Raw genomic sequence first — 24,842 nt, 5'->3', positions numbered from 1 at the left:
GGACATCATCCAACATCAGCATATAGCCTGTAACACAATGGATGATTATTGCAATATATAAATATTTATTTAATTTTTTTACTGTGTCATCAGATCACAGGGGCATAATTAATTTCAAAGTACATAGGCTATCTGATGTTCACTCTGCTAAATGCTGACTGAAGCATGTCTAAGTGCTGTCCGCTGTGAGATGAAGCCAAACACAGAGGGAATACTGATGGCAATTTAATTCATTTTCTGAAACATTTTCTTTCAGTCGGGAGATGCACCTCATGAATGCTCATCTGGATGAGATGCACCTCCTGGGCATGGTCTGACATCACCTCATGGTCACTCTTCTCTTCCGCATCACACGATGCCTCTTTGTGTCTCATTGTCTCATTTTACATGATGTATCTACGTTGCTGTACTGTACAAGGTATGAAATGGGTGAGTGTTGAATTTGATGTTGGATGACCACAGGGTAATGTTACTAGTTTTTATGAGTGTTTAAGGAAAGGAGGATTATTTCTCAGAATCACATAGGCCAAGGGAAACCACAAGAGGGAAACAGGAAAGCTAATGTATCTAGTGGGAGTGGAAGAGGTGATAATTCATGACCATAAAGTCTGTATGACTCTGGAGAACTGATCCTAGATTTATGTATCAGAGACTCCTACTTAATTGACAGAGTCCCAGAGCCCCAGAGCATTGGCTGCCATATGGGCTGGTGGACCATCAAAATGAAATGTATGTTAACTTTAAATACAGTATCCTCAATCTGCTTTACTGCCCCTATGGTCACAGCCAGCTGACAAGTCCAGTGCCAAATGTCTTTTCCAACACACCTCTAACCAAAGTAGAAAGATATTCTATGAGAACACCAGTGAAACTCTACCACAAACAGTGACAGCGAACAGCACATTTTTAAGTCATCAATTAATGAGTAAGTCAATATATAGCAGCATTAACAGGAAATAAGGATGATGTAGCCAATAGTATCCTGGTGTGCTCAATTTTGTTGCAAATTGAATGTCATGCAAGATGAACTCTGTATTGACTCTGCATAGTTTACAACACATTAAATTCACAATCTTGTGAGTGGGTTGTAATAAACTGTAGTGAGAATTTGATTAACAAACTTTTTTAATTTGAGGCAGGCACAGTTGGCATTGATGATGGAGGAGACAGTTTTTATGGAGTGTGACCTTTAAAGAGGAGGGAAATAAATGTCTTTAACAGCCTCGCAACCTAATATGGACCAACAGATAAGCAGATAGTAGAACATTTCTTGGCCACAAGGTTGCATCATTAAGGAGACGGAGAAGGTCATATATCCACTGTCTACTCACCTCATCCTTCATAAGTACCCACTAATAGAAAAAAAAATCTATTTTGTATTTTGCTCTGCTGCATGGTCAGTTTGTTACAATAGGAAAACCAACAGGTCCACATAATGCTATTTATGTCTATTGACATGACATGCGCACATCAATCGTCAGTACAGGTAATTAAACCAAAAGTTTAACTTATCTATTACTGCTGAGCCATATCTGGTTCTGCTTAAATGTACTGTATTCTGACTCAAACAATTAAACGGGTCGCAGCAAAAGACATTCTTATATGGTTGTTTGCATCTTGGTATTCTTTCATATGAATTTGATCCTTTCATACTCAATAGTTCCAACTACCTTGTTTAAGTGAGAAGACTTTAAACGTGCAACAGCAAATTGCAAAACACACAGCTGCTTCAGGGCTGCCGTATATATCCTGTCAACAAAATGACATAAATATGTGCATGGGGCATCTGTTTGGCTGGCAGTCAACAGCCTATCAGCTATGTTCCTTTTCAGTTTCTGAAGAATACTGTATTAAAGCCATGTAGGTCTACATTTGAAGTGAGTTTAAGTATGCAATCTCACATCCAAAGTATAGGCCTGCAAGTCCTCTTTCACATTCCTCAATATGGAAAAGGTTTAGATCATTTTAAGATAAGTAATATATATATATATATATATATATATATATATATATATATATATATATATATATATATATATATATATATATATATATATATTAAAAAAAACACCAGACTTTATTAAATCTATACAGTAAAGGATTAAGCCTATGCACTCCTCATGAAAGTGTACTTTGCTCAAATCCACAATGTAGCATTTTTGCTAGCAGATGCCACTGTTTACAGTGTCTGCTTCTGAGCTGTTTTGCTCAGAATCATTTTGAGTGTCTTGAAGTGAATATAAATCTTATGTCTAACATGTGCCCAGCAAGCTCAAGGACTCTAGAGTTGCTATTTGGGGTCTGGCCCTGGAAGTTGTCTGTTTAGTTTCGTTATTATGGTGGGAGGAAACATCCTGTCTATCTCAATTTTACAGGCTACTCCAAATGTTCCAGGAGATGAGGAACAGAAATCCAGTTTTGAGTTTATGAAGACAGTTTATGCTTGATTCACACCGGATACGTGGCGAGTGTATGGCAGCTTACCTGTCCGTTTTCATTTCAGCACTCGTGCTACAGGTTAGACTTTGCACGCTGCCTGTGTGACACACATGTCTCAGGCACGGTTTGAGCCGCGCAACAAAGCTGTTTCAAATGCGCCTGAAACATACCCTGGCAAATGGCCCATTCAGACTGCCACACTCTAAAGCAAACTTTTTTTTACTTACATTAAACTTACAATACATTTTATGATGGTGTCTTCATTATAAGATTTTCTGAAATTAAACTTATAAAATCGCTATAGCCATCACCTTTTGCACAGTATTTTTTTTTTTTTTTTAATTCTTATTTTTTATTGATTTTAAACAACCAACATTCTTTCAACACATGTATTCAAATATAACAGAAAGTTTTTACCCACCTCCCAACAACCCACCCACCCACCCACCCCCTTTGAGCCATCTGTTGATAATAATAGTTTACAATAAAAGTAGCAATAATAGTTAAAAGAAAAGAAAAGAGAACGAAAGAGAAAAAAAACAATCAATAAATACAAACAACATTAAACTAAACAAACAAACAGATAATACAAACAACAAAATACATACATGAAGGTAGTCTCACTTGTTATTGTGGCAATTAAGAACATAGGTTGGGTCTTGATTCCAAAAATGTAATGAATGAATCCCATATTTTATGGAAAACATGGCTTTTGTGTTTAATCGCATATGTAAGCCTTTCAATCGTTATACATGAAGATAGTTCATTAACCCATAGGGTTACAGATGGACAACAGACACTTTTCCACTGTCTAGCAACAAGACGTTTTGCATGTAGTAGGCAAAGGTTGACCAACTTGTTTTCATGTGTTCCAAGGGATAATGTCTCTGGGATAAGGCCAAGGATACAGATTTTTGGGCATACAGGGATTTCTTTCTGAATAATGCAGGAAATGCACTCAAATATACCATTCCAAAATTCTTGAATATGCTTACAGGTCCAGATACAATGAAACAAAGTTCCTTTCTCTATCATACATTTTACACAAGTGTCTGGAATGTTTGAGTTAAATTTATGGAGTTTTTCAGGAGTTATATGTATTCTCATGAGCCAATTATATTGAATCAACCTCAATCTGCTATTAATAGTCATAGTTTGTGCTTGAGAACATGCTTTGTCCCATTCTATCTCTGTAATGACTGTCTGAAAATCTTCCACCCAGGCCAATCTCTATTCTGAGGACTCTCTTGATGACTTAAGCAGTTTACTGTATATTTTCGAGATCGTCCCTTTAGCATGGGGATTGGGTGTAACCAGTTCTTCAATACCATTTAAAGCAGGAGATCGATATGATTGGTTCTTAGAATGAACAAAACTCCGTATTTGAAAATATTTAAACAAATGAGTCCTAGGTATCCCAAAATTATCTTTCAGATATTCAAAAGGCATAAGGGTGTTATCTGTAAAGAGATCTGAAATCTTCTGTAAACCCAGCTGTACCCAAAGTTTAAAACCTGGGTCTGATGTACCTGGTGTAAATCTTGCATTACCCCAGATTGGAGAAAAACGTGATATATCTCTTATCTCTCAAGAGATATATCACTTAAGCTGTAATTGTGGTCGAAACAAATGGATTGGTTGTATTATGCTTAAGCAATTTGAAAGAGTTGGTGTATAAGTATCTGTCCAGAGTTAGCCCTTTCGCCTGTAGTTCCTCTATCTGGACCCAGGGTAGATGAGAAGGATTAGAGAACCAAAAAAGTGCGGCTCTAACTTGGGCTGCTCTGGAGTACCATAGTAGGTTGGGTAGTTGCATCCCTCCCTATCATAAGGTAGATATAATAAGGTTAAGCGAAGTCTTGGTCGTCTTTTGTTCCAGATGAAATTTGTGAATGTTTTCCTCATAGAAGAGAAAAAGGCTGGTGGTGGTGACAGAGGAATTGACTGAAATAAATATAAAAATTTGGGGAGGATGTTCATCTTAATGGCATTGATTCTGCCTATTAATGTGAGGGGGAGAGACATCCATCTATTCAAAGCACTGTTGACATGTGAAACAATGGGGTCATAGTTACGTGGGATTATGTTTTTTATTTGGGGTGTGAGTCCCCAAATAATAATAACCCCCAAATATTTAAACCCAATTTTAGATACTGTGAAAGGATGTTGGATTGGTGGACTATTTCTTTCTTTTTCATCGAGGAAAAGTATGGAAGATTTGGATTGATTGACCTTATATCCTGAGAATGTTCCAAAATTATTAATCATGTTGATCAGAGTAGGCATTGTGTTTTTTAGGTATAACAATATATCATCTGCAAATAGTGAAATCTGATGCTCTTGACCTGAAATATCAATTCCCTTTATCCCTAGATGACTTCGTATGGCTATGCCAGGGGTTCAATAGACATCACAAATAGTAGGGGGGGCAATGGGCAACCCTGTCGCGTACCACGCGATAGATTAAAGGGTTCTGAAGTCCGAGTCATTTGATTTTGAGTATCTGCCGATACCGAGTCCCGATCCGATACTTCTACAGTACATTTAAAAAAAAATGAAGAACAGCGAAGAAACAGATCCAGGATATCCCTGATTTTTTATTTTATATCATTAAATATATCATTCTGATATCAACAACACCACATCAAGAACACCTCTTTGAGGTAGTTTGAACAATAATCAAGTGATAGAAAGTCTTCAGTTTAGTGCAATCTTCAGTTTAGTGCAACAATGTCAAAAACAAACAGCAGCTGCAGGCATGTAAACAAGTCTTCAGTTTAGTGCAGTCTTCAGTTTAGTGCAATCTTCAGTTTAGTGCAACAATGTCAAAAACGAACAGCAGCTCAGGCATGTAAACAAGTCTTCAGTTTAGTGCAATCTTCAGTTTATGCAACAATGTCAAAAACAAACAGCAGCTCAGGCATGTAAACAAATATTTCTGATTCTTACCCTCCTCCCCTGACTTCACAAAAGGAAATGAATATTTTTCTTAATGAAAACCAACATCTCTACCTTGTCAGGTTTAAGCCTGTTTCTTTTCTCATCAATGATGTTAGCGACAGCACTAAAAAGTCTCTCGCTGTCCACAGAGCTGCAGGGGGCACAGAGATACCGAGTTGCAACAGCAGCCATGGAGGGGAACTGATTAGCGTGTTCTTTCCAGTATTGAAGTGGATCACTTCTCTTAGGGGTGGTTTGCTCTGAGAGGTACGCCTGCACCTGCACTTCTGCCGATGTGCTACTCACGGACAGGGCCTGTGACTGCCTCTCTTGTAGGATTTCCTCAAAGGCGCTGTCCAGGCTGCTGCAGGATTCGAGCCATGGTGCCTTGCTCACTGGGGCTGCTGAAGCCCCTGCTTCCTCTGGGACTGCACTGGCGACCCTCGTCCCCTCTATCTTGGCCACCTCCTGGATGAGGTGTTCCTTTGCCAGTGTCAGGTTGACAGACTTTGTGAAGAAGCTAAAAATAGAAACAATAAACCACAAGAACCACAGGATGTTATATTGATATGAGAGTCATTCCTCATGTAGGCCTAACCATTGTGCATATTTCCTTAAGTTAGAGACAATACCCGTTGTAAAAACAGACATTAACATAAGTTCAACAAGAAAAAACAAAATAACAAGACATTTGACAAAATGAGGCTCTTGGACGCAATAAACCCGAACAAACTTGCGTCGCCTTCCCCTCCCCCCAAACGTAAGAGATTCAACAGTGGACTCGACTAATCCTTCTAAAAGGAGCACGTCTCTTACGAGCATAGGTTCCGCTGTTCGCCAACGTTACCGTCACTCCACCACAAAACAGCCCATCAAGATATTGTTAACAATTATAGCCTACCAATTAGGGATGTAACGATTACCGGACAAAATACCATCTGCAACTCGCCAGGAGAAGGAGGACGTGGAGAAGCTTCTTGAAGCTGGCGATACAGGGGAGCAGGGAGACACTGAACAGTAGGATACACTGTGAACTGTGTGATGGTCATGTTTTTGTGTTGGCTGGCTAACCCACACCCATCAGCGCTTTCTTAACATATTGTACACACAATTTTTAAAATACCGCGATAATACCGAAAACCGTGATAATTTTGGTCACTATAACCGTGGGGTTAAATTTTCATACCGTTACATCCCTACCAATTCCAGTGAGAGTCTAAACTTTTAACCAGAGTGTTGAACGATTTGATCAGGTCAGCACAGCCTTAAAGGGATATTCCGCCATTTGTGGAAATACGCTCATTTTCCACCTTCCCTCGAGCAAAACAATCGATATTTACCTTGTTCCCGTTCATCCAGCCATTCTGTGAGTCTGGCGATACAACTTTTAGCTTCAGCCTAGCATAGATCATTGAATCGGATTAGACCATTAGCCTCTCGCCTGCTAGCTTCATGTTTAAAAGTGACTAATATTTCTGGTAATTTTCCCATTTAAAACGTGTGTCCTCTCAAGTTAGAAAGTGCAATAAGACCAACTGAAAATGAAACCTGCTGTTTTTCTAGGCTGATTTGACATGGAACTACATTCTCATCTGGCGTAATAATCAAGGCAACTTGCAGCTACTGGCACTACGGGGCCGGACCATTGGTCCGACATCCCATTAGTCCGACATCCCATTCGTCCGAAAATGAACCATTCAATAGAGATACCATTAGTCCGACATCTCATTACTCCGAAAAAAAGAGAACCATTGGTCCGACGTCCCATTAGTCCGACCATACACAGTAGAGATGCATGGATGACTTGAAACTGAAAGATGCAAAATTCGCAGAAAAGAGGAGACATCTTTTTTTGCAGCATTGTGTGTCTAACAACAGGTGGAAATGTGCTAGCCTGTTGTAACAATCAACCGTTTACCTTCGGCTGTGTTAATTAAACGCAGAAGGGTTTTTTTGAATGACTAAATATGAATGGCAATAAACAGATAATTCTGAGAATGAAGTAGGCTACAACGTAGACTACACATCTGAGTGCGTCTCTTGATTATAACAATGAAACAATGTCGCTTTCTTCGGTTTAACAGTAAAGGAAGACACACCAAACAATAACCCAGGTCGTGCACAGCGGCGCTTTATATTCACACACAATTAAATGTCCCAAACAATCCCAAGCGTTGCAATTCCCCCTTTCATTCAGTCCCGAAAATAAACCTAAAAGTCCAAACTAAACGAAAGATGTCCTGTATTTTGCCAGGACCGCGCACAAGAGTCAATAATCCAATCCAGGAAAACGAAAGGGCCGCTGCCGACAAAACGTCCCGCAGCAATCAATAATGCTCAGAAAAAAGGGAAAACGCGATTGCTGTCTCTCTGCTAGACCAAGCAATATGAAAACACAGAAAAGCAATCGATCTCACCAAATCTGGTGAATGCACCAGCAGTCCCCGAATTCGGCTTTTTCTCTTCGTGCGCCCTCTGTTTGGTAACGCAACGGTCCAAACTGCGCACAGCGTTTAACTAATGTGAAAGTACGTTTCCTCGGTATTGTTGTTAGTTTCAAACTCGAAGGAAAACATTTACAAACACTCGTTGCCGCAGCACTGAGTAGGCTAGGCCTACTGGCGCCACAGATTCAAAATCTCACACGCACTTGCTACCCTCTTCAGACCGCCCCCATCATAGCGCATTCGGGTAAGGTGCGCGGGTGCGCGTGCATATAAAAAAAATACATAGAAATAAGTAGGCTACATATACATACAATGATATTACATGAGAACAGAGTTATTATATGCAATTAAACAATGTAATATTTAAGAAATGGCACCTAAACCAATGTGGCAGTGTGTTGTGCGACATTTTGGGAAGCCAGGACTATGCACAAATTAAAACGAGTTTCTGGAGTGAAACTTTGAATTTAGTCAGACCTGTGTGATAGAAGAATATGGCAAGGCTCTATTTCTAGCTCATATCGAGAAGAACGCACGATGGAAATAACTGTGACTAACTGTGGATAACTTGTAGCCTAGAACATAAAGGTAAGAGTTCATTGTCCTATATGTTTAGCTATGTTGGAATGTAGGCTAATTTGTGGTTTTGTATACGACTGAAACACGTTTGCTTCGATGTTCGTTTGCAAAAATATAAAACACATCTCATGCTAGATGAAGTTCATCGCGGGATGTGAGCCTGGGTCACCTGCATGACAGTCACGCACCCATCCACTAGCCTATGTCCCTGCTATTGAAATCATACTACAAATAGCGTCACATCACTCTAACTGTAAACAGTGGTAGACGGAGTTTTTAGGAAATAGACCAAAGTCTGGATTTGTTTATGTATTGTATGGTCGGACTAATGAGATGTCGGACCAATGGGCTTCTTTTTTTCGGACCAATGGGATGTCGGACTAATGGGATCTCTGGTCAATGGTTCATTTTCGGACTAATGAGATGTCGGACTTATGGGATGTCGGACCAATGATACGGAACCGGCACTACTACTGCTTGATGTCTATGGGGACTATTTTCAGATGCTGCGTACGATATCACTGCGCCTATGGTACGTTTGCAAGTTGCCTTGATTATTACGCCAGATGAGAGTGTAGTTCCATGTCAAATCAGCCTAGAAAAACGCCAGGTTTCATTTTCAGTTGGTCTTATTGCACTTTCTAACTTGAGAGGAGACACGTTTTAAATGGGAAAATTATCAGAAATCTTAGTCACTTTTAAACATGAAGCTAGCAGGCGAGAAGCTAATGGTCTAATCCGATTCAGTGATCTATGCTAGGCTGAAGCTAAAAGTTGTATCGCCAGACTCACAGAATGGCTGGATGAACGGGAACAAGGTAAATATCGATTGTTTTGCTCGAGGGGAGGTGGAAAATGAGCGTATTTCCAAAAATGGCGGAATATCCCTTTAACATAAAGGCTCTGGCGAGTTGCAGATGGTATTTTGTCCATTGCGGGAGACGATCAATTTGGCTCGGTATCCAAATCTGTATTCGATGTTCAGCGATTGTAGACGCTTTTTCACGCCCTCAAACTGCTTTCGTTGTTTGCGCACCTCCGCAGAAAAATCCGGAAAAAACATGACTCTGTGTTCTTAGTATTTTACCGTTTTCATTTCTCTGGCAGCCCTCATAAGTCGTTGTCGGTCTTGAAAGTTGAGGAACTTCATGATTAGCACTCGGGGATATTTCTGTTCGGTTGCACGCCTTGGGCCAATTCGATGTGCTCTTTCAATCATAAGTGGACTTGATGTTCCAAACACGCTCGGCAGCCATTCTTTCAGAAATCTGACAGCATTGTTCCCCTCTGCCTTTTCTGGGAGATTTACCAGGTGTAGGTTGCATCGTCTATTTCTATTCTCCAAATCCTCAATTCTGGAGTTGAGGAGCTCGACTTGATTCTCCATAGTTTGCACCGTCTTTTGCATGTTATCTTCTGTACTGCTAATTCGATGTTCCGCTTCAGAAATCCTCCCTCCAAAGTCACGAATTTCAGTTTTAATGTCCTGTATGGCGGACAGCACACCGTCAAATTTGGAGGCGAAAACATCTTTCAAATCAGAAATGGCTTTCATCACCTCACTTTCCTCATTAGCCATGCTAGCTTCTGTGCCTAGCAAAATTTTAGCTTCTTCAGGCCTTTCTTCCTTTTTGTCAGGATTCTTTTTAGTTGTCGTCTTTCGATTCACCATTTAAGATTATTAACTCGTTTTAAATGCAATATAGCTATCAATTTTGATATGGAGTTATGACACAGCTAAAAACAGGATTTTAGGGCGTTTTGCAGTGAGAGCTGCTTCTAACGTGACCTACTCGCTCGCCGCCATGTTGGATCCCCCCTTTTGCACAGTATTGAAATATATTGCAATATTGGATTGTAAACCCATGTATCGTGATATGTATCGCCAAATATTTGCCAATACACAGCCCTAAGATTCACTTAATGTAAAGAACAGAATACAGTTAAAAACTGAGTTCAGAGTTGAGTTGAGTTCGGCCCTCTACCCTGGAAATCCAGTTCTCGCGAGAGCACAATTTGAATTGTGTCTGCAAGATACTCTGGCCTCTGAAGTTCCCCTACAAAAAAGCCACCATCTTTGCCCAAATAAGGAGATCCGGTATCTTGAGATTTTTTTCTATGGGAAAATAACATGGGGATTTTCAACTATCGCACCTGTTAAACTCTCGCGGGGATGATGACATTGGAAATGCAGACGTTTTTCACTACACAGTTTTGTCCACTGCCGTCTAGTGGATACTGTGATCTTCTGTAGGTGAAGACGGCACACTTTGATCTTTGCTACCCCAGAGCTAACTTACCATGCAACTTTAACTCCCGGATCTCCTTATATGGGCAAAGATGGCAGCTTTGGATCCTTTTTGTAGGCGAACTTCAGAGGTCTATGATGGACGTTACATTTACCCCAGGCATCGCAGCTTACCAATCAAATCGGTGTATCTGATAAAGGCAGGCCAGAAGCGAGCTAAACTGATGACGACAGCACTGCAACGTTTAAAGTCAGTAAACACTGGTCGTGTTATCCAATTGAGTGAGATTTTCAAATGCACGCTTGGTGCCGCCCCTCTAGTTGGGCCATTACATTATTCATGGCCAGACCCTTAATCTGAAAGATTACCAGGGTCTGGATTTTCCAGGCTATCGGCACTCCTCAACAGTCCAGTTTCTCATGTGGCCTCTTGGGGAAATTAGTTGCCCACCCCTGCTCCAACCTGTTACAGTTCGTGTCCATTATTGCAGCGCAATTTCGCTTAGTCTCCTCATCGCTGCTTGTGGGCATGTAGGCTTAAGTATATATTTTTAATCGAAACACACAACGGCGCCAAAACGTAGGATACTGAAGTGGAGGTGACCTATTTAACACGTAGCCTACTGTTAAAGGCACACTTCATCGGTTTTTCATATTAAACTATGTTATTTGCTTAATTAAGACGAGTTGATACATACCTCTCATGTTTCAATGCGTGCACTCACTGGCTCTGCCGCGCGGTGCAACTTTGATAGCACTTAGCTAGCCCAATGCATTCACTAGGATCCAAACAGTCATTATCGGAATTCCCGACAGGATGAACTGAACCCCGACGCGCAGCGGAGGGGTTTTGCTTAGTCCTGAAGGGAATTACTTACCTTTGACCTTTAACCTTTGAAAATCGTTTTTTAAATAATTGTGTTTACACTGAATTATAATAACAAATAATTTCATTACATCCACTTTAGTCTCATATAATTATTGTGGAGGACCTCTAGAATATAACCATATGTGCCACTTTTGCATAGGTGTTTTTAATTAGATGAAAAACAAACTTAAAAATCTCAAGGCATAGCAGACTGCCTCAAAGTGCCTGAAAAGGCCCCAGACCTCCAAGTGTTAATGTGCGCAAATATCATTTTGGTAATCTCACAACCTCAGCCCAGGCAACACTGTGCAGACCCCCTACCATCTCTGGCGGCCCCTATTGGGGTCCACGGACCCCAGGTTGGGAACCACTGCTGTAAATCATAGGTCTGTTGCCTTGAGCCCAGATAACCACAACAAAAACTTAAGAACATTACCTCAACCAAGAGCAACCACATGTGCCTTAACAGAACTGACGCGCAGTCGCAAACACATCTGGTGTAGGCTAAATCGGGTGTGTCTGGCACAGCATCAGCCCAAACAATCCAACTTTCTCATGTTTGATATTGACATCCTATCTTCATATTTTCTGTTAGTCCTATTCTTTAACAATGTTTTTTGTTTGTTTGTTTTATTCACTGTTGTGCGTGCCCATAACCAACATGTGCGAACTTAAAGCCATGGACCTACAAAATCAAGGTTTTAGGCGATACTTCACTGAATTGAAAATCTAAGGCCTGCTGTAGGCTACTCTTGAAGTCAACTCAAGTCAAGTGGTACAGATGCTATTTACATTAGTAGACTGTCGATCTGAGCATCCTAACAATTCATTCGTTAGAAAGATACTGAAATCATTCTTTAATCACTCATGATTTAAAACCCATTATGAATATTGTGTTTAATTGGGTCCTATTGGGCCCCTGGTTGAGTGGGCGGGCCTCAAATGCGAGGTGCGATTGTATTATGGAGCGTACCATTTCAACTATAACATTTCTGTGAATAAACAATATATTTTGTTAGCCTTGACCGGAGTCGCCTCATAAATGTTTAATTGGCCATATATTGTGTAAATATTCTTTATGAATGCAACCGAAATATTGGCGAATGCAGATATTCATGTATTTGATCACCCCTTTTCCGCAAATAATTCTGGCCGAGTAGCTTTCATCTGTCTCTTTTGGTCCAGCGAAGTGCTGAAGTGAGGTTGCCCACAGAACACCGGCCGCTAAAATCGCAAATCTCAAAGTGAGTGAAAAGAGACTTGAATTATTAATGGCGTGGTGGAAACGCCTGACTTAATTTCTCCGATTTGCTATTTGTGTCTCTTTCGATCTCACTGTTGTAGCGCCACGTGGCCGAGAAGCAAGTCTTTCAACAGCGTCTATGCTAGTACCTCTCTATGCTAGCTAGCATATCTAGCTAGCTTACTAGAAAGTTACCACCTTTAGGTCTTGGCTTATTCTAAGGTAAAAATGCACGGCCCATGGTTAATAACATCTAGTTGAGATGTGCACCTTCACCGAAATAGTCATAACCATAGACAAAGAATCGCCTCTACAATCAGTGGTCTAGCATGGTGTCCTGATAGCTAGATAGCTAACTAGCCGTCGTATCATATTTAAACAGCATGACTTTGAATGAGTTGGGCTGACATTTTTATCTTGACATTTTTATTTTCTATGGATAGCCTATCGACTTTCTGCGTCGCCTGCCCTCATAGTAAGCTGCGTGCAAAAGTTAAGAAAATCAAAACTCCGACATAGTACTGACAGACACCATTTGACTTTTTCCTAGGGTTGAACCTTACGTCAGCTTTTAGGTTAACGTACCTCTGCCGCACCATATGACTGCCGATTAGGTTATGAGTTCTGAGATTGTCTTGACATCTGATTGTAGACTGGCTATGGTCGTAACTGACATCCGCTTACGTTTTCACACTTGATATCACAATTTGGACATAACCAATATTGATTAATAATGTCGAGTTTAATATCTGCTATTTAAGCATTCCCAGTTCTCTACTATGTCTCCTCCCCTCAACAATGTTCCCTCATCTTTTTCCATTGCTCATAATGTAAAGTTCAGAGGAGACCCTCAAAGCACCTTGTCTGCATCATTGTTACTGTACACTTTGCAAGGTTAGTGATGAACAATGTGGCTGTTTTGTGATGGTGATTGCATCCGGCCTGTGAGAATTCCATTGCTCTCAACTTTTGTGTGAAATGTGCTCATTATGTTTTGTGGTTAGCTGGACTGCGTTCTCACTCCCCTTAGATTTACAGTGATTTTTTATCTGTCTGGGCTACTGTTGATGATCACTGTTGTGTATTGCCTGAAACAGGAAGTTAAATGTCTTGCTGCATCTTTTTTTTTTTGTGCTTGGATTGAACCTTGTGTGACCTGTGTTCTTTGAAAAGGATGATCGAAAACACCACTAATCCATGTTTTTTTGGAATTTCTTGCCTTGTTATGGTCTTCTGTGGCGCTGACCTGCTGGAATTTTATTTCATGCTTTACTAGAACTTAAATCTTAAATTAAGAACTTCAGAGGATATGTCAAATTTATTCTGATGTTCAGTTGTCTTCTAGATGTCTTGTTTAACAGCATTTTAGATGTCATGTTTTCATTGGTGTTATGAGATTGAATCCCAGGCTCTGCTCCCAAGCTTTACTTCTAAGGCCAATGACTGCAAGCTTTGTGGGGACTTGCATCAATGTCCCATGCTGCCCGACCAAGACTAGCCCTCATTTAACACGATCCCCTGGCTGTTGTGCGTCCAAAGTTTATGATTGACTTGTGGCCATCTTGGAGATGACTAACATGAACTCAAGACTAATTTGCTTGAATGTTCCTACATCTCGCTTTCTTTTTTCGCCTCACCTGCTTGATATGCTGGAGAACACCAGATGTGCGCTCAGAGGGATTTGCCCCGACCCGATTTTGGGCAGAGGGGCGGCACTGGCTCAAATGGGCCCAGAGGGGGAGGCTTTCGGCCAGGGAATGGCCCAATGCTCATCAACCCCACCCTGAACGGAGACCACCTGCACGTGGGGCGCCGCCGACGTACCCACTCAGAGAGCCAGGCTGCAGCGGAGCCGGAGCGAGCCAGCCTGAGGGCCGAGGCAGCCCCTTTCAGCCCCTCGTCACCCTCAGCTGGCTCATGGGCAAACCGCAGCATGTACGAGGCTGATGGCTCCTTCCAGACCTGGCAGTCCAGTTCCCCCCCGACGACCTCTTCCCCAAGGGAGCGCGTGCCCCGGGCCCTGGTGTTCCGGTCCAGGCGGAACCCTGCTGCCGGTGCCGCAACCAACTACAGTTCCAGTGCTGCGCAGCACCGTGGCGACCTAGAGGAGAATAATCACCACCAGGGAGGCCGCGGAGGCAGTTACAATAGAGGCCGTGGCCGCCAGTATCCAACCCGCACGCACTACCGCTCGTCATCGGAGCCAAAGCAGGCGAGGGTGTACGAGGGATCAGGGGTGGGCCGAGGAGGCCGAAGCAGAGGGTCCTCAGAGACCGAGCGCACTCATCAGAGGAACCCTGGAAAGTACGCAAAGTACGCAAAGTACCCTGCGCATGGAGAGACTATTTCTGTTTAAAGTTTTTGTTTTGTTTTTTAACTTGACACTTTTTTTTTCTGCCATGCCTGTTTTTTGTGCTGTGATGACGTGCATTGGAGCTCTAGCTTAACTGATTAAATAGTTTGTCTAATCTGTATTTGTCACATCATGTGGTTTCTTTTTACTTTATTTATTTATTTTTGTGTCCGTTGTAACTTGTAATAGTTTGAGAACTAGTTTGGTGTAAACTGACGGTAATGTTGGACATAACTGTTACTTAATAAAGTTTTAAGATGAAAGTAACTGCTGGTAAATTTAAAACATAAACTCTAAAAGTTACAGCGTGGATTTTAAGAGGTCTCTTGCCAAATGTTGGTTGCTACTATAGATTGAGATGTTATTAGTAGATCCATACTGATTGATGTATGAGATCCTTCTTGTTATTAATACATGGTTGCTTGATGTGATATTTACATTTTTTCCTTTTCAAACTTGTCTTTGTGCGTGGTTTACTTTTTGCAAACTTCAAATTGATAAACAGTTGAGTACAATTTAAGGAAGCATACAGTTGGTATATTTAGGACGTTTACCCCAGTTGTCCACGTATGCATCTGTGTTCTGCATCTTTGAGTGCTTGTATGAAGTCATTGCAGTTCAATGCTGTATCTCGTTCACGTTGATGGTTTCTGTTGAATTTGGAACTCAGTATCTCTTTTTGGGATTTTCTCTCTGTGTAGAACCGTCGCCATGAGTGGACTCCAGTGCCTGATGCAGGACAGTGTCTGGTTCGACAAGCCCAGGTATGACGAGGCAGAGCGGCGCTTCTACGAGGGCATGAACGGCATCACCCACTCGGCACAGCCGGTACGACTCCTGCCCTTCTCTCCGCTCCACGCTGCTCCGCACTGCACGCTTCTCGACTCTCGTCTTCGCCCCAAAGGGAGATGAGTCACACGCCTGCTCCATCGCTAGCTTCCTACTGAATACACCTCACGCACCTCACAAGAGACGTATGAATGTGTTGGGCTTTTCCTGTGAGTGTGATTGTGGTGGGGGTGGGGTAACAAGTTCACAACAAGTTAAACATCGCTTTCATCCAAAACTTGGTGATGGCAGTGGTTCTCAGCACTGCCCCTGTTCTGTTCTCTGCATGTTGAATCTTTCCCTGTTCTGCTTACGTGATCCAACTCCTCAGCTCACCTGGGGCCTGTACTATGAAGCAGAAATTTGGGCAGGGTTCCCAAAGTGAGGGAAAAGACTTACATTGGGAGCCCTGTTTGGGGTTCCTCTGATAACTTCTAAAATCCTGGGTATTCACACCGGTGGTTCATTGTTGGTTGGTAAATTGCCACCAAAGACTAAAAATGACTTTCATTTCTATACGTTCTGAGCAAAACCATTTTTAACATTTCCCGTTTCAGTGTCCCAATGTGTCTCCGCTAAATTCTAACCAATAAGAGTGATCTACAAAAACGGTAGATGAAGTTCCTCTCAAAAATGCCATTCCCTTCATGTTGATTGATTTTGGCTGGTGGCACAAAAGCCTAAGCTTTATCTGCATAGCAGCCCTAAAGCTTAAATCAAAGCTCATTAGATATCAAAGCTAACCGTTAAAAGCACTGTGCTTGAATTTAGGCGTCGACCGCAAATTGATAGAAGTGTATAACACAAGATCTTCAAAAATGTCTGAGGGCCTAACTACGGGCACAGACATTTTCCTTGATTTAAGCTTGGTAAAAGCGTAACCAATGCACATTGCTATCGACATAATTTAGGCTCCATGTTTGACAGGTGGTTTAGAGAGCCTATTACACAGGGGAGACTTGACACCATATTTGTCCTATAAGGGGCTTGGGGAAGCACTATGTGGGCGGGTCATTTTCCAAGCCTATGGACTTTTATTGACCTCTATTTTGGTAGTTTTTGTTCTTTAAACCGTTAATAAACCCTGATTGCCATGGTCACTTAAGTTGCCCACGGAACTCAAGGTAACCGGTCAGAATGTATAGAAACATCCCACCTACCGTATAAAAGCATATTCTAATAGCATCACATACTTTTTATCAGTTACCTTTGCTAAAAGATGCTGTTGCAGCCTAAAGAATGGTGCCAAAATTGAGTTGCACACCACAAAAATCTTTATTGCAATATCTAACTAATGTCTATCAGCAATGGGGGCATGAACATGGTGGCTCATGAACATGCCTCCAGGGTGTAGCACGGTAGCTTCCTGGCAACTGGAGCTAGGTACAACCAATTGTTTTCAGGTTTTTGTTTTGTCTTTTTTTAGGGTCAGTCCTCGTGACCGCGACAAACAGATCTATGTGAAAAATCGATTCTCCTTGAAAATTCTCCTTGAAAGATTGGGCAGCAATATATCCATGCCTGCGGTTGTTGCTGTTCGTGAAGCTAACTGAAAAGATGCCCCGAGTGTGTTGAGCTTGCTTCGTAGTCTAGGCCCCAGGTGACTCTTGGCTAACCCAGAGCCTACTGATGCCCGTGGCGTTTAATCAGGTGTGCTTTCAGCAGGGGTAGGTGGCTGCGGTGTCGGGGCAGAATTTAGAACCCAGGAGTTCAGTTAACATCTGAACAGAAGGTATTCATACTTGACATTTGTTACGTTATATTTGTCTATGAAGCAGGAAATGAACTAGAAGAGGCTTAGGGGTGCTTAAACTGGCAAGAGTTGTAGGGGTAAGGAGTTGCTGGGCTTAGACCGTCTGTTGCCAGGTGTAATGGTAAGTCAGGCTATGAGTGGGGTTAAGGCCCCAGGGCCCGCTAGAGGCCACAGAGCCTTGTGCAGTATGCCCCCAGTGTCCTTCGCCTGCGCTCTCTTCCTTCTCTTTGCTTTCTAGCAATGCTAGCATATATCAGTTGAAATATGCAGAAGAAGCTTCTCAACTCTTGTTCTCTCTCTCAGTGTGTGTGCGTGTGTGTGTGTGCGCATACATGTGCGGGTGTGTCTATATACGTTTGAGTGTGTGTGTGTGTGTGTGTGTGTGTGTATTTGCGTGCGCGTGTGTACATGTATGTATATATGTGTGTGTGTGTGTGTGTGTGTGTGTGTGTATGAGCGTGTGTGTGTTTGCCTGCCCTCTCTCTTTCTATCTGGCTTTGCCTGCCTGTTTGACCCCTCCCCCCATCTCTGCCCCCTCCTCCCCTCTCCACTGTACCTCCTCCCCTCTCAGCCTCAGGAGAGAGAAGCTAGTGCCATCCTGCAGGACATTGCTAAAGCCCGCCAGAATATCCAGAAATCCCTAGCCGGAGTGAGTACCGTTCCCTTCATAGTCAGATCAAACAAAATCCCTAATCAGACGTGTACGTTCATATAGGCTACGTATTTCTTTATCATTTTTATTTATATATTTTTTTGTGATGGAACCCTTCCCGAATGGATTTGAGTACTGAAAAAAGCAGTGTTGAGACTTCCTTCCCCAATGTGTTTTAATGCCGCAGCCAAGAATGTCTAACTCGGGTCAGAAGACCGCTTTAGACCCCCCCAGTCAGTAAAGCCCAGTAGCATAAGCTTGTGACTGGGAATCTCATCCTGCATTACGTCCCCTGTCCTGCGTGTTGGATTGTAAAAAAAATACTTAGTGAAAAAAGCACCAAACAACTTTTTCCCCTACCTTTTACTTGGATACAATTTTAACCTCTGCAACCATTTCTACCAATGGTTGCAGTTTGATTTAATCCTATTAAATGAATATTCCCACGTACCCCCTTTTGTAAGTCTAACACTGCTAACACCTGTTTAACTGCAATGTGTAGGTCCTTGTCCGGTTGCAAGGCCACAGGTACTGCCAGATGCAAGGTTGGAGGGACTGCTGCTCTGCTCATGCCACAGACATGGCGTCTCCTTTCCTCCTTTCTCATGATGGAGTCAGTTCTTCAGGCAGTTGCTTTGATCTTTGCAAATTGTCACGGAATCAGCTTTTATGTGATCTAGACCGTCACATAATTTAGCATCATGTTCCACTTGACTGGGGCTTTATTATGTCTGTGTGAAATATGTCTCAATTTCCACTCAACCAAAAGTAAAACTTGGCATCAACTAATCCTTTTTTTTTTTTTTTTTTTTTTTTTTAATCAATTTGTCAAATCTTTGTCCGCATAGTCATTACACCCCTTCCCTAGATAAGATCAAGTTGAATTCTGGGAAAAATCCCATACAGTGATTGGTGCTCCAGGGAGTGGCTGTGAATTGTGTGCAATAAAGCACAAATTGATAGTCAGTTATCTCCCAACATCTTCGGGGGTGTATTTGTAGTATGGGGACAAAGCTAGGTAGGTTAACCCAAAGCAAGTGTTGCGCCTCGTAATATAAGAGCCCCATGGCTTCATTCTCCCAATAAATCCAAGCCAAATATCTCTTCTAACCCAGATTTGTCTCTATTCCAGAAACGTGAAATATGCCCTTGGTTCCATCAGTGGACCATCCAGCAATATAGTGAATGTTGCGAGGAGAATGGGATTGGGTTTTAGCCCTCATATTAACCGCTTGTCTTGATCACACACGTGCATACTCACACGCACACTCAAGGGCTGGGTAGAGCGTGCAGTAGTGGACCTTGCGTCTGTAGTGCCTTGTGACCCCAACCGTGGCATGACTGCAGAGAAGGGTCGGCATCTCCATGGTGGCGCTCCATTATGGGCCTCCCACTGTGGCTGCATGGTCCGACTACATTAGAATATGCATGCTTGTGATCTCTGACTGTGTGTGTGTGTGGTTTATGTAACATGGTGGATGGTTCTGTAGCTGTGTTCATACTGTGTGCATGTGATGTGCTGTCCTGTGTGTGTTGTGTTGTGTTGTGTTGAGTTGTGTTGTGATGTGAGAGGACACTATGTGCGGTATGGCATACATCACGCTCTTGATAATCTTTTCAGCCTTCAATCTTTTGGGGAGAGACTGGACTGTGTTAAACTCTGTTTTTAAACAAACTCAATGTTTTGACTTTTATTAATTACATGCTCTAGTGTTATATTGTGTAAAAAAAACCCTCAAAATTGTAATGTAGTAATAGTAATGTATTGTAGTGTAACAGTTGTAAATGTTTTCATTTATTGTGATGTTAAATCTGTTAAACCTGTTCTTTCCTCAGCTCCCCTTACACCTTATTACATTTGCAGCCTTTTCCTATAGTGGGTCCAATAGTGTGTCATCTCTTTGTCCTCCCTGTAAATGTCCTGTTGAATGGTTGTGTGTAAATGAACCGTAGCTGAAGACCGCACTGCAGCCAGGCCGGGGTCAGTCTCGCCCCCAAAAGCAGCAGCAGCGCCGCAATCGGACCGTAAGTCCCCCCCGGCCTGCTCACCAGCCAAGCCCCCTCCCCTCCTCACCAGCTGCCTGTGCAAATGGCAGAGACGCAGGAAGACGAAGAGGAGGGTGTGGGCTGCTAACTGCACGTGTGTGTGTGTGTGTGTGTGTGTGTGTGTGTGTCCCAGCTCGTGGCCAGAAGGCGTGCTGCCTCATCCACTCCCCCGTTGTTGCCCCATGACACCCACCGCCTGCCTCGAGCGGGCAGCCTCTTGCCAACCTCGTGTGGCACCGCTGAGTGCACCTGACCACGTGGGCACCGGCAGGGTGTCCCAGCAGCAGAGTCGGAGGCAGCGGGGGAGGAGGAGGAGGAGGAGGAGGACCTCTGCTCTGCTCTGCTCCGCTCTGCTCCGCTCTGCTCTGCTGCCTGTGGTCTCAGGGAAGAGGAGGTGCTGGTGGGTGGGTGGAGTGGCTCACAGACTGACTGCATGCTCTCCCCGAAGTGTTTGTGGGAGGTATTGGAGACTAGCCGTGGAGACCTTTCAAAGCCATACTGACACTTGGAGTTGTTTTGTTTGTTTGTTTGTTTGTTTTGTTTTTAATTATTTGTTTATTATTTATTTATTTTTAAGGGTGTGTCTCATATAGTGTTACCCGTAAAGTGATTTACTGATAAATGAATGTGTTTGACTGTGTGAAACGGTGATGACCTGAAAACATTGGCCCTCATACCAGACCCAGTCTCATTGGTTCAGACATCTTAGGGGTTTTCTCCAGGTCGGGTCCATGAGTGCAGACCTGGTTGCGTCAGCTCTAATCACTATACACACATATATTTGGCTTTAAAGGCTTTTTTGAGCCTTTGTGAGAATATAATGTTAATTTTGCTGCTCCGCTAATGATCCTCTGACTGTACGGGTCAGTTGTGGCATTTACAAACATACAAACAAGTGAAGGATTTACTAGCAGAGCTCGCTGCTACATTCATCTGAACCAGTGTCGAAAAGACTGTTCTAGTATGTGGCCTGATGTTGTGTGACTTGCACATCAAATATTTACTGTTGTGTACTCTCTTCAATGCAATCTTGAGTCCCACTCTAAGAGTAAGCGTGTAAGTGATTACGTAAATTGATTTTCAGCATGTTGGTTCATTTATTTTATTTTTTAATTTACTGGATCATTGCCATGCTCCTTTTACAAGTCTGGCCTTTTTCTGATTCCAAATAGGCCACTGCAACTGAAGCATGGTGTTATTGGTTGCCACATGGCCAGTCTTGCATGTCACTTTGTGTTATCAGTCTTATCATTGAGTGACCCCCACACACACACACACTCTCTCTCTCTCTCTCTCTCTCTCTCTCTCTCTCTCTCTCTCTCTCTCTCTCTCTCTCTCTCTCTCTCTCTCTCTCTCTCTCTCTCCCCCCCCTTCCCACCCCCTCTCCATTACTGTTTTGATTTGTATCACTTATCACCCTTCCCATCCCCTCCCCATACGCCTCATACACATCCCTCCGCCTCCCCATCCCCATGCATACATTCTTTATGTATTTGTGTGTGTTTACTGAATGCTCATATTTGGCTTTGTTTGTCAATAGACCTCATCGAGCAGCACAGGGGGCGGAGACCAGACAGACCTGGTGTCACGCATGAAGAGTCTGGAGATGGAGAACCAGAGTTTGCACAAAGGTGTGTGTGTGTGTGTGTTTGATGTGAATCCAACGGGTCTGGGTGATAAAACGATAGCGAGATATATTGCAGTTGACACCTTAATCAATGGCAATAATTAAAGTGTTGGATAGAATGTTCAGTGGTTTCAGTGAAATGCATCAGTTTGAAAGTATCCCGGAATTTCATAAGGAAGCATTGGTGGCATGATCAATCCTCTAGCATTCTCTCCCTCTGGTTCATAAACAGGTGGTCATGGTCATATGTGTAGATAATGTGCAATGAATGACGCATCAACATACAGTTATAAAGGAGCTATGTTTAATTCTGTTGGATCTGAGTGGTCGTAAAAGCAGTGATATTAGAAGCGAGTAGACCTTTAGACAACAGAGGATGTTGATGCAACATAATACTGTTGAAGGAGCCATGTGAAGGGACTTTTTTTAAATTATTATTCTATTTTCTGTCATATACATGATATTACAAGCGACCATTTTATTGCAGTGCATTTTTTAGCCACATCATCCAGAATCCTGTGTGTGTTTGGGCTGAATGTGAATAGTTGCGAATATATCTGAATTTATATCCCATGAGTTGGATTGTGTTTTGATGTGGATGCAGCTGTCATATGGCAAGGTTTGTGTGTAAGGTCAAGGAAAGTGTCTGTGCTGAATGTCATGTTGCTTTTAAATCCAGTAATCCAGCCTTAAGAGCTTGTTAATGAATATGTGTGTTGAACTCTGTGCCGCCCTCTTTCTCCCTGTTGCTCTGAGCAGCTGTGAACGACCTGAGATCCATGATGTCCAAGATGGAGTCGCGCCTCACCGTGCTGGAGAAGGCCAAACCTACCGCTTCGCCATCCTACGCACAAGCCGCCAAGGTGAGTCTCCCGAGCCAGGACCCTCGCCAGCAGCATCAGCCTGTGGGCCAGCAACTTGGAGCCTCGCACGTCATGCAACGAGTTCCTCTTCCACCTCTGCCCTGGATGTGGGAGGTGGATTGAGTTGGAGAAGGGGCCTATGAGTAGTCATCGTAGTCAATATATAATGTTTTTCTATGCTGCATTAGTTCCTTGAATTATCAGGTAGTCGGGCCTGGAAAGGTCTTGAAAAGGTCTCGAATATGATGTGTGGGAACCCTGATTCCCTATTCAGAAATGTAAATCATTATTTTTCTATTCTGTCCATGTCTTGTACAGACCGTGGTTGTCCAGGCACCCAAGAAGGTTGAAGTGAAAGAGGAGGAGGAGGACGACGATGACTTGGACCTGTTCGGCGACGACGACGACGATGAGGAGGCAGAGCGCCTCAAGGCAGAGAGGGTGAAGGCGTACACTGAAAAGAAGGCCAAGAAGCCCGTGCTCATCGCCAAGTCCTCCATCCTGCTCGACGTCAAGCCCGTATGTGGCAGCAGTATTATTCTCCCCGTTCTGGCGCAGCACTTGCTGCAGCTGTTGTGTTGTGTTTTATCTGAAATAAGATGCATTTGTTTTCGTTTTGTATGTTTCTTCTCTGTCTGTGTGTGTGTGTGTATATATCGGTCTCTGTCAAATGCATTGTGCTTTGGAGCGTGAATGATAGATACAGTAGTGCAAAAACACTGATCATCTGACACTGTGTGTTTGTGCGTGCTAACAAACAAACAGGGTCATTCTCCTAAAGCTGTAAAAGCACTAGCCTGCCTGCAGAGCTTCCTTAAGCTGGAGAATCTGGACTCTGAGGATTATCTCACACTCTCATATATTATGCATGGTCTTGAAGCAGCCAACCGAGTGTTTTGACTGTGTGTATGTGGGCGTCTCTGTATTTGTTTGTTGTGTGTGAGTGCAAACGAGGCACATCTGTGTTGTGTGAGGGAAGCAGTGTTTTGACGTGTGTGTGTGTGTGTGTGTGTGTGTGGCCTTCTCTGCCTCCCAGTGGGACGACGAGACGGACATGGCCAAGTTGGAGGAGTGTGTGCGCTCTGTCCAGACAGACGGGCTCCTGTGGGGCGCCTCTAAGCTGGTGCCCGTGGGCTACGGCATCAAGAAGCTGCAGATCAACTGCGTGGTGGAGGACGACAAGGTGGGCACAGACTACCTGGAGGAGGAGATCACCCAGTTCGAGGACTACGTGAGTACCATCTGTTTCCTTGGATGATTAGTCAAACTTCGGTGTAGACAGAATCAAGAGGTGTGGACAAAATGGATATTTTATATATTGTTTGTTTATTAAGTGTATTTTGTTAAGAGTCCAGAGGTAAGTGTCATTAAACAAGTGTGTGAATTTGTTTCCAAACTTGGCCATTTAAGGTGAATCTGATACCAGATATATGTTTTAGGATATTTTACTCCTACCTGTAGCCAGGATTAAATGCTTGGTGTTTCCATTAAATTCTTGGCTGAAATCTGGATTTTAAATCCCAATAATAGTCCGGATTATGTTGATCCTGCCCTAAAATTCACAAAATCTCTGCAAAGTAAGCAGCTGCTTTAGTTTGTATAGTGACACTTACCAAACATGCCATGGCATTTTGGTCTAATTATAGAAGGCCACAGAGAGAACTCCTAATTGAATGGAGCAATTGATTCATAAATTGTTTTGTAAATTAGTGGAATTATCTAACAAAATCCTACTTAGTAATATATTCAGTTAAGCAAAAAAGTTATCCAAGGTAGAAAACTGGTCCAATCTAACTGATTGGTCTGTGTGGCTATTTCAGGTCCAAAGTGTGGATGTTGCTGCCTTCAACAAGATCTGAGGCTCCTTGGTCCGGATTGGTGTGCTGTGCTGGGATGTTTGCTGCTTTCAGTTTGAACGGTTTCAAATAAAAACAGTTTTGCGTTAAGAATGTATAC

At 42.7% G+C, this 24,842-nt stretch overlaps 1 protein-coding gene across 7 annotated transcripts; it reads left to right on the top strand.

The window, feature by feature from the left end:
- Positions 1–12,643: 12,643 nt before the first annotated feature.
- Positions 12,644–24,835, top strand: eef1da (eukaryotic translation elongation factor 1 delta a (guanine nucleotide exchange protein)). 7 transcript variants are annotated; one of them, XM_062517371.1, is made up of 10 exons: positions 12,703–12,765; positions 13,601–13,658; positions 15,819–15,945; positions 18,270–18,347; positions 20,304–20,375; positions 21,937–22,027; positions 22,783–22,886; positions 23,205–23,405; positions 23,923–24,117; positions 24,707–24,835. In XM_062517371.1, exons 3-10 carry the CDS (start codon positions 15,829–15,831, stop codon positions 24,743–24,745), a joined length of 897 nt encoding a protein of 298 aa, XP_062373355.1. In that variant the 5' UTR covers positions 12,703–12,765; positions 13,601–13,658; positions 15,819–15,828; the 3' UTR covers positions 24,746–24,835. The 7 variants fall into 7 exon arrangements, with proteins under 7 accessions (XP_062373354.1, XP_062373357.1, XP_062373356.1 ...); XM_062517370.1 differs by lacking the exon at positions 13,601–13,658 and having other exon boundaries at positions 12,644–12,765; XM_062517374.1 differs by lacking the exon at positions 18,270–18,347 and having other exon boundaries at positions 12,705–12,765.
- The last annotated feature ends 7 nt before the right edge of the window (positions 24,836–24,842 follow it).

Source organism: Sardina pilchardus, chromosome 2 (genome assembly GCF_963854185.1).
Source record: "Sardina pilchardus chromosome 2, fSarPil1.1, whole genome shotgun sequence".
Taxonomy (NCBI): Eukaryota; Metazoa; Chordata; class Actinopteri; order Clupeiformes; family Clupeidae; genus Sardina; species Sardina pilchardus.
Note: the sequence above shows the minus strand (reverse complement) of the source record. Positions and strands in the feature narration are given on the sequence as shown.

Bases quoted from the DNA above. Each gene is read 5' to 3' on its own strand.
- eef1da (XM_062517370.1), top strand. From the start codon at position 15,829: ATGAGTGGACTCCAGTGCCTGATGCAGGACAGTGTCTGGTTCGACAAG. The intron at 15,946-18,269 runs GTACGACTCCTG...CTCCCCTCTCAG, and splicing joins TCACCCACTCGGCACAGCCG to CCTCAGGAGAGAGAAGCTAG. The intron at 22,887-23,204 runs GTGAGTCTCCCG...TGTCTTGTACAG, and splicing joins CCTACGCACAAGCCGCCAAG to ACCGTGGTTGTCCAGGCACC.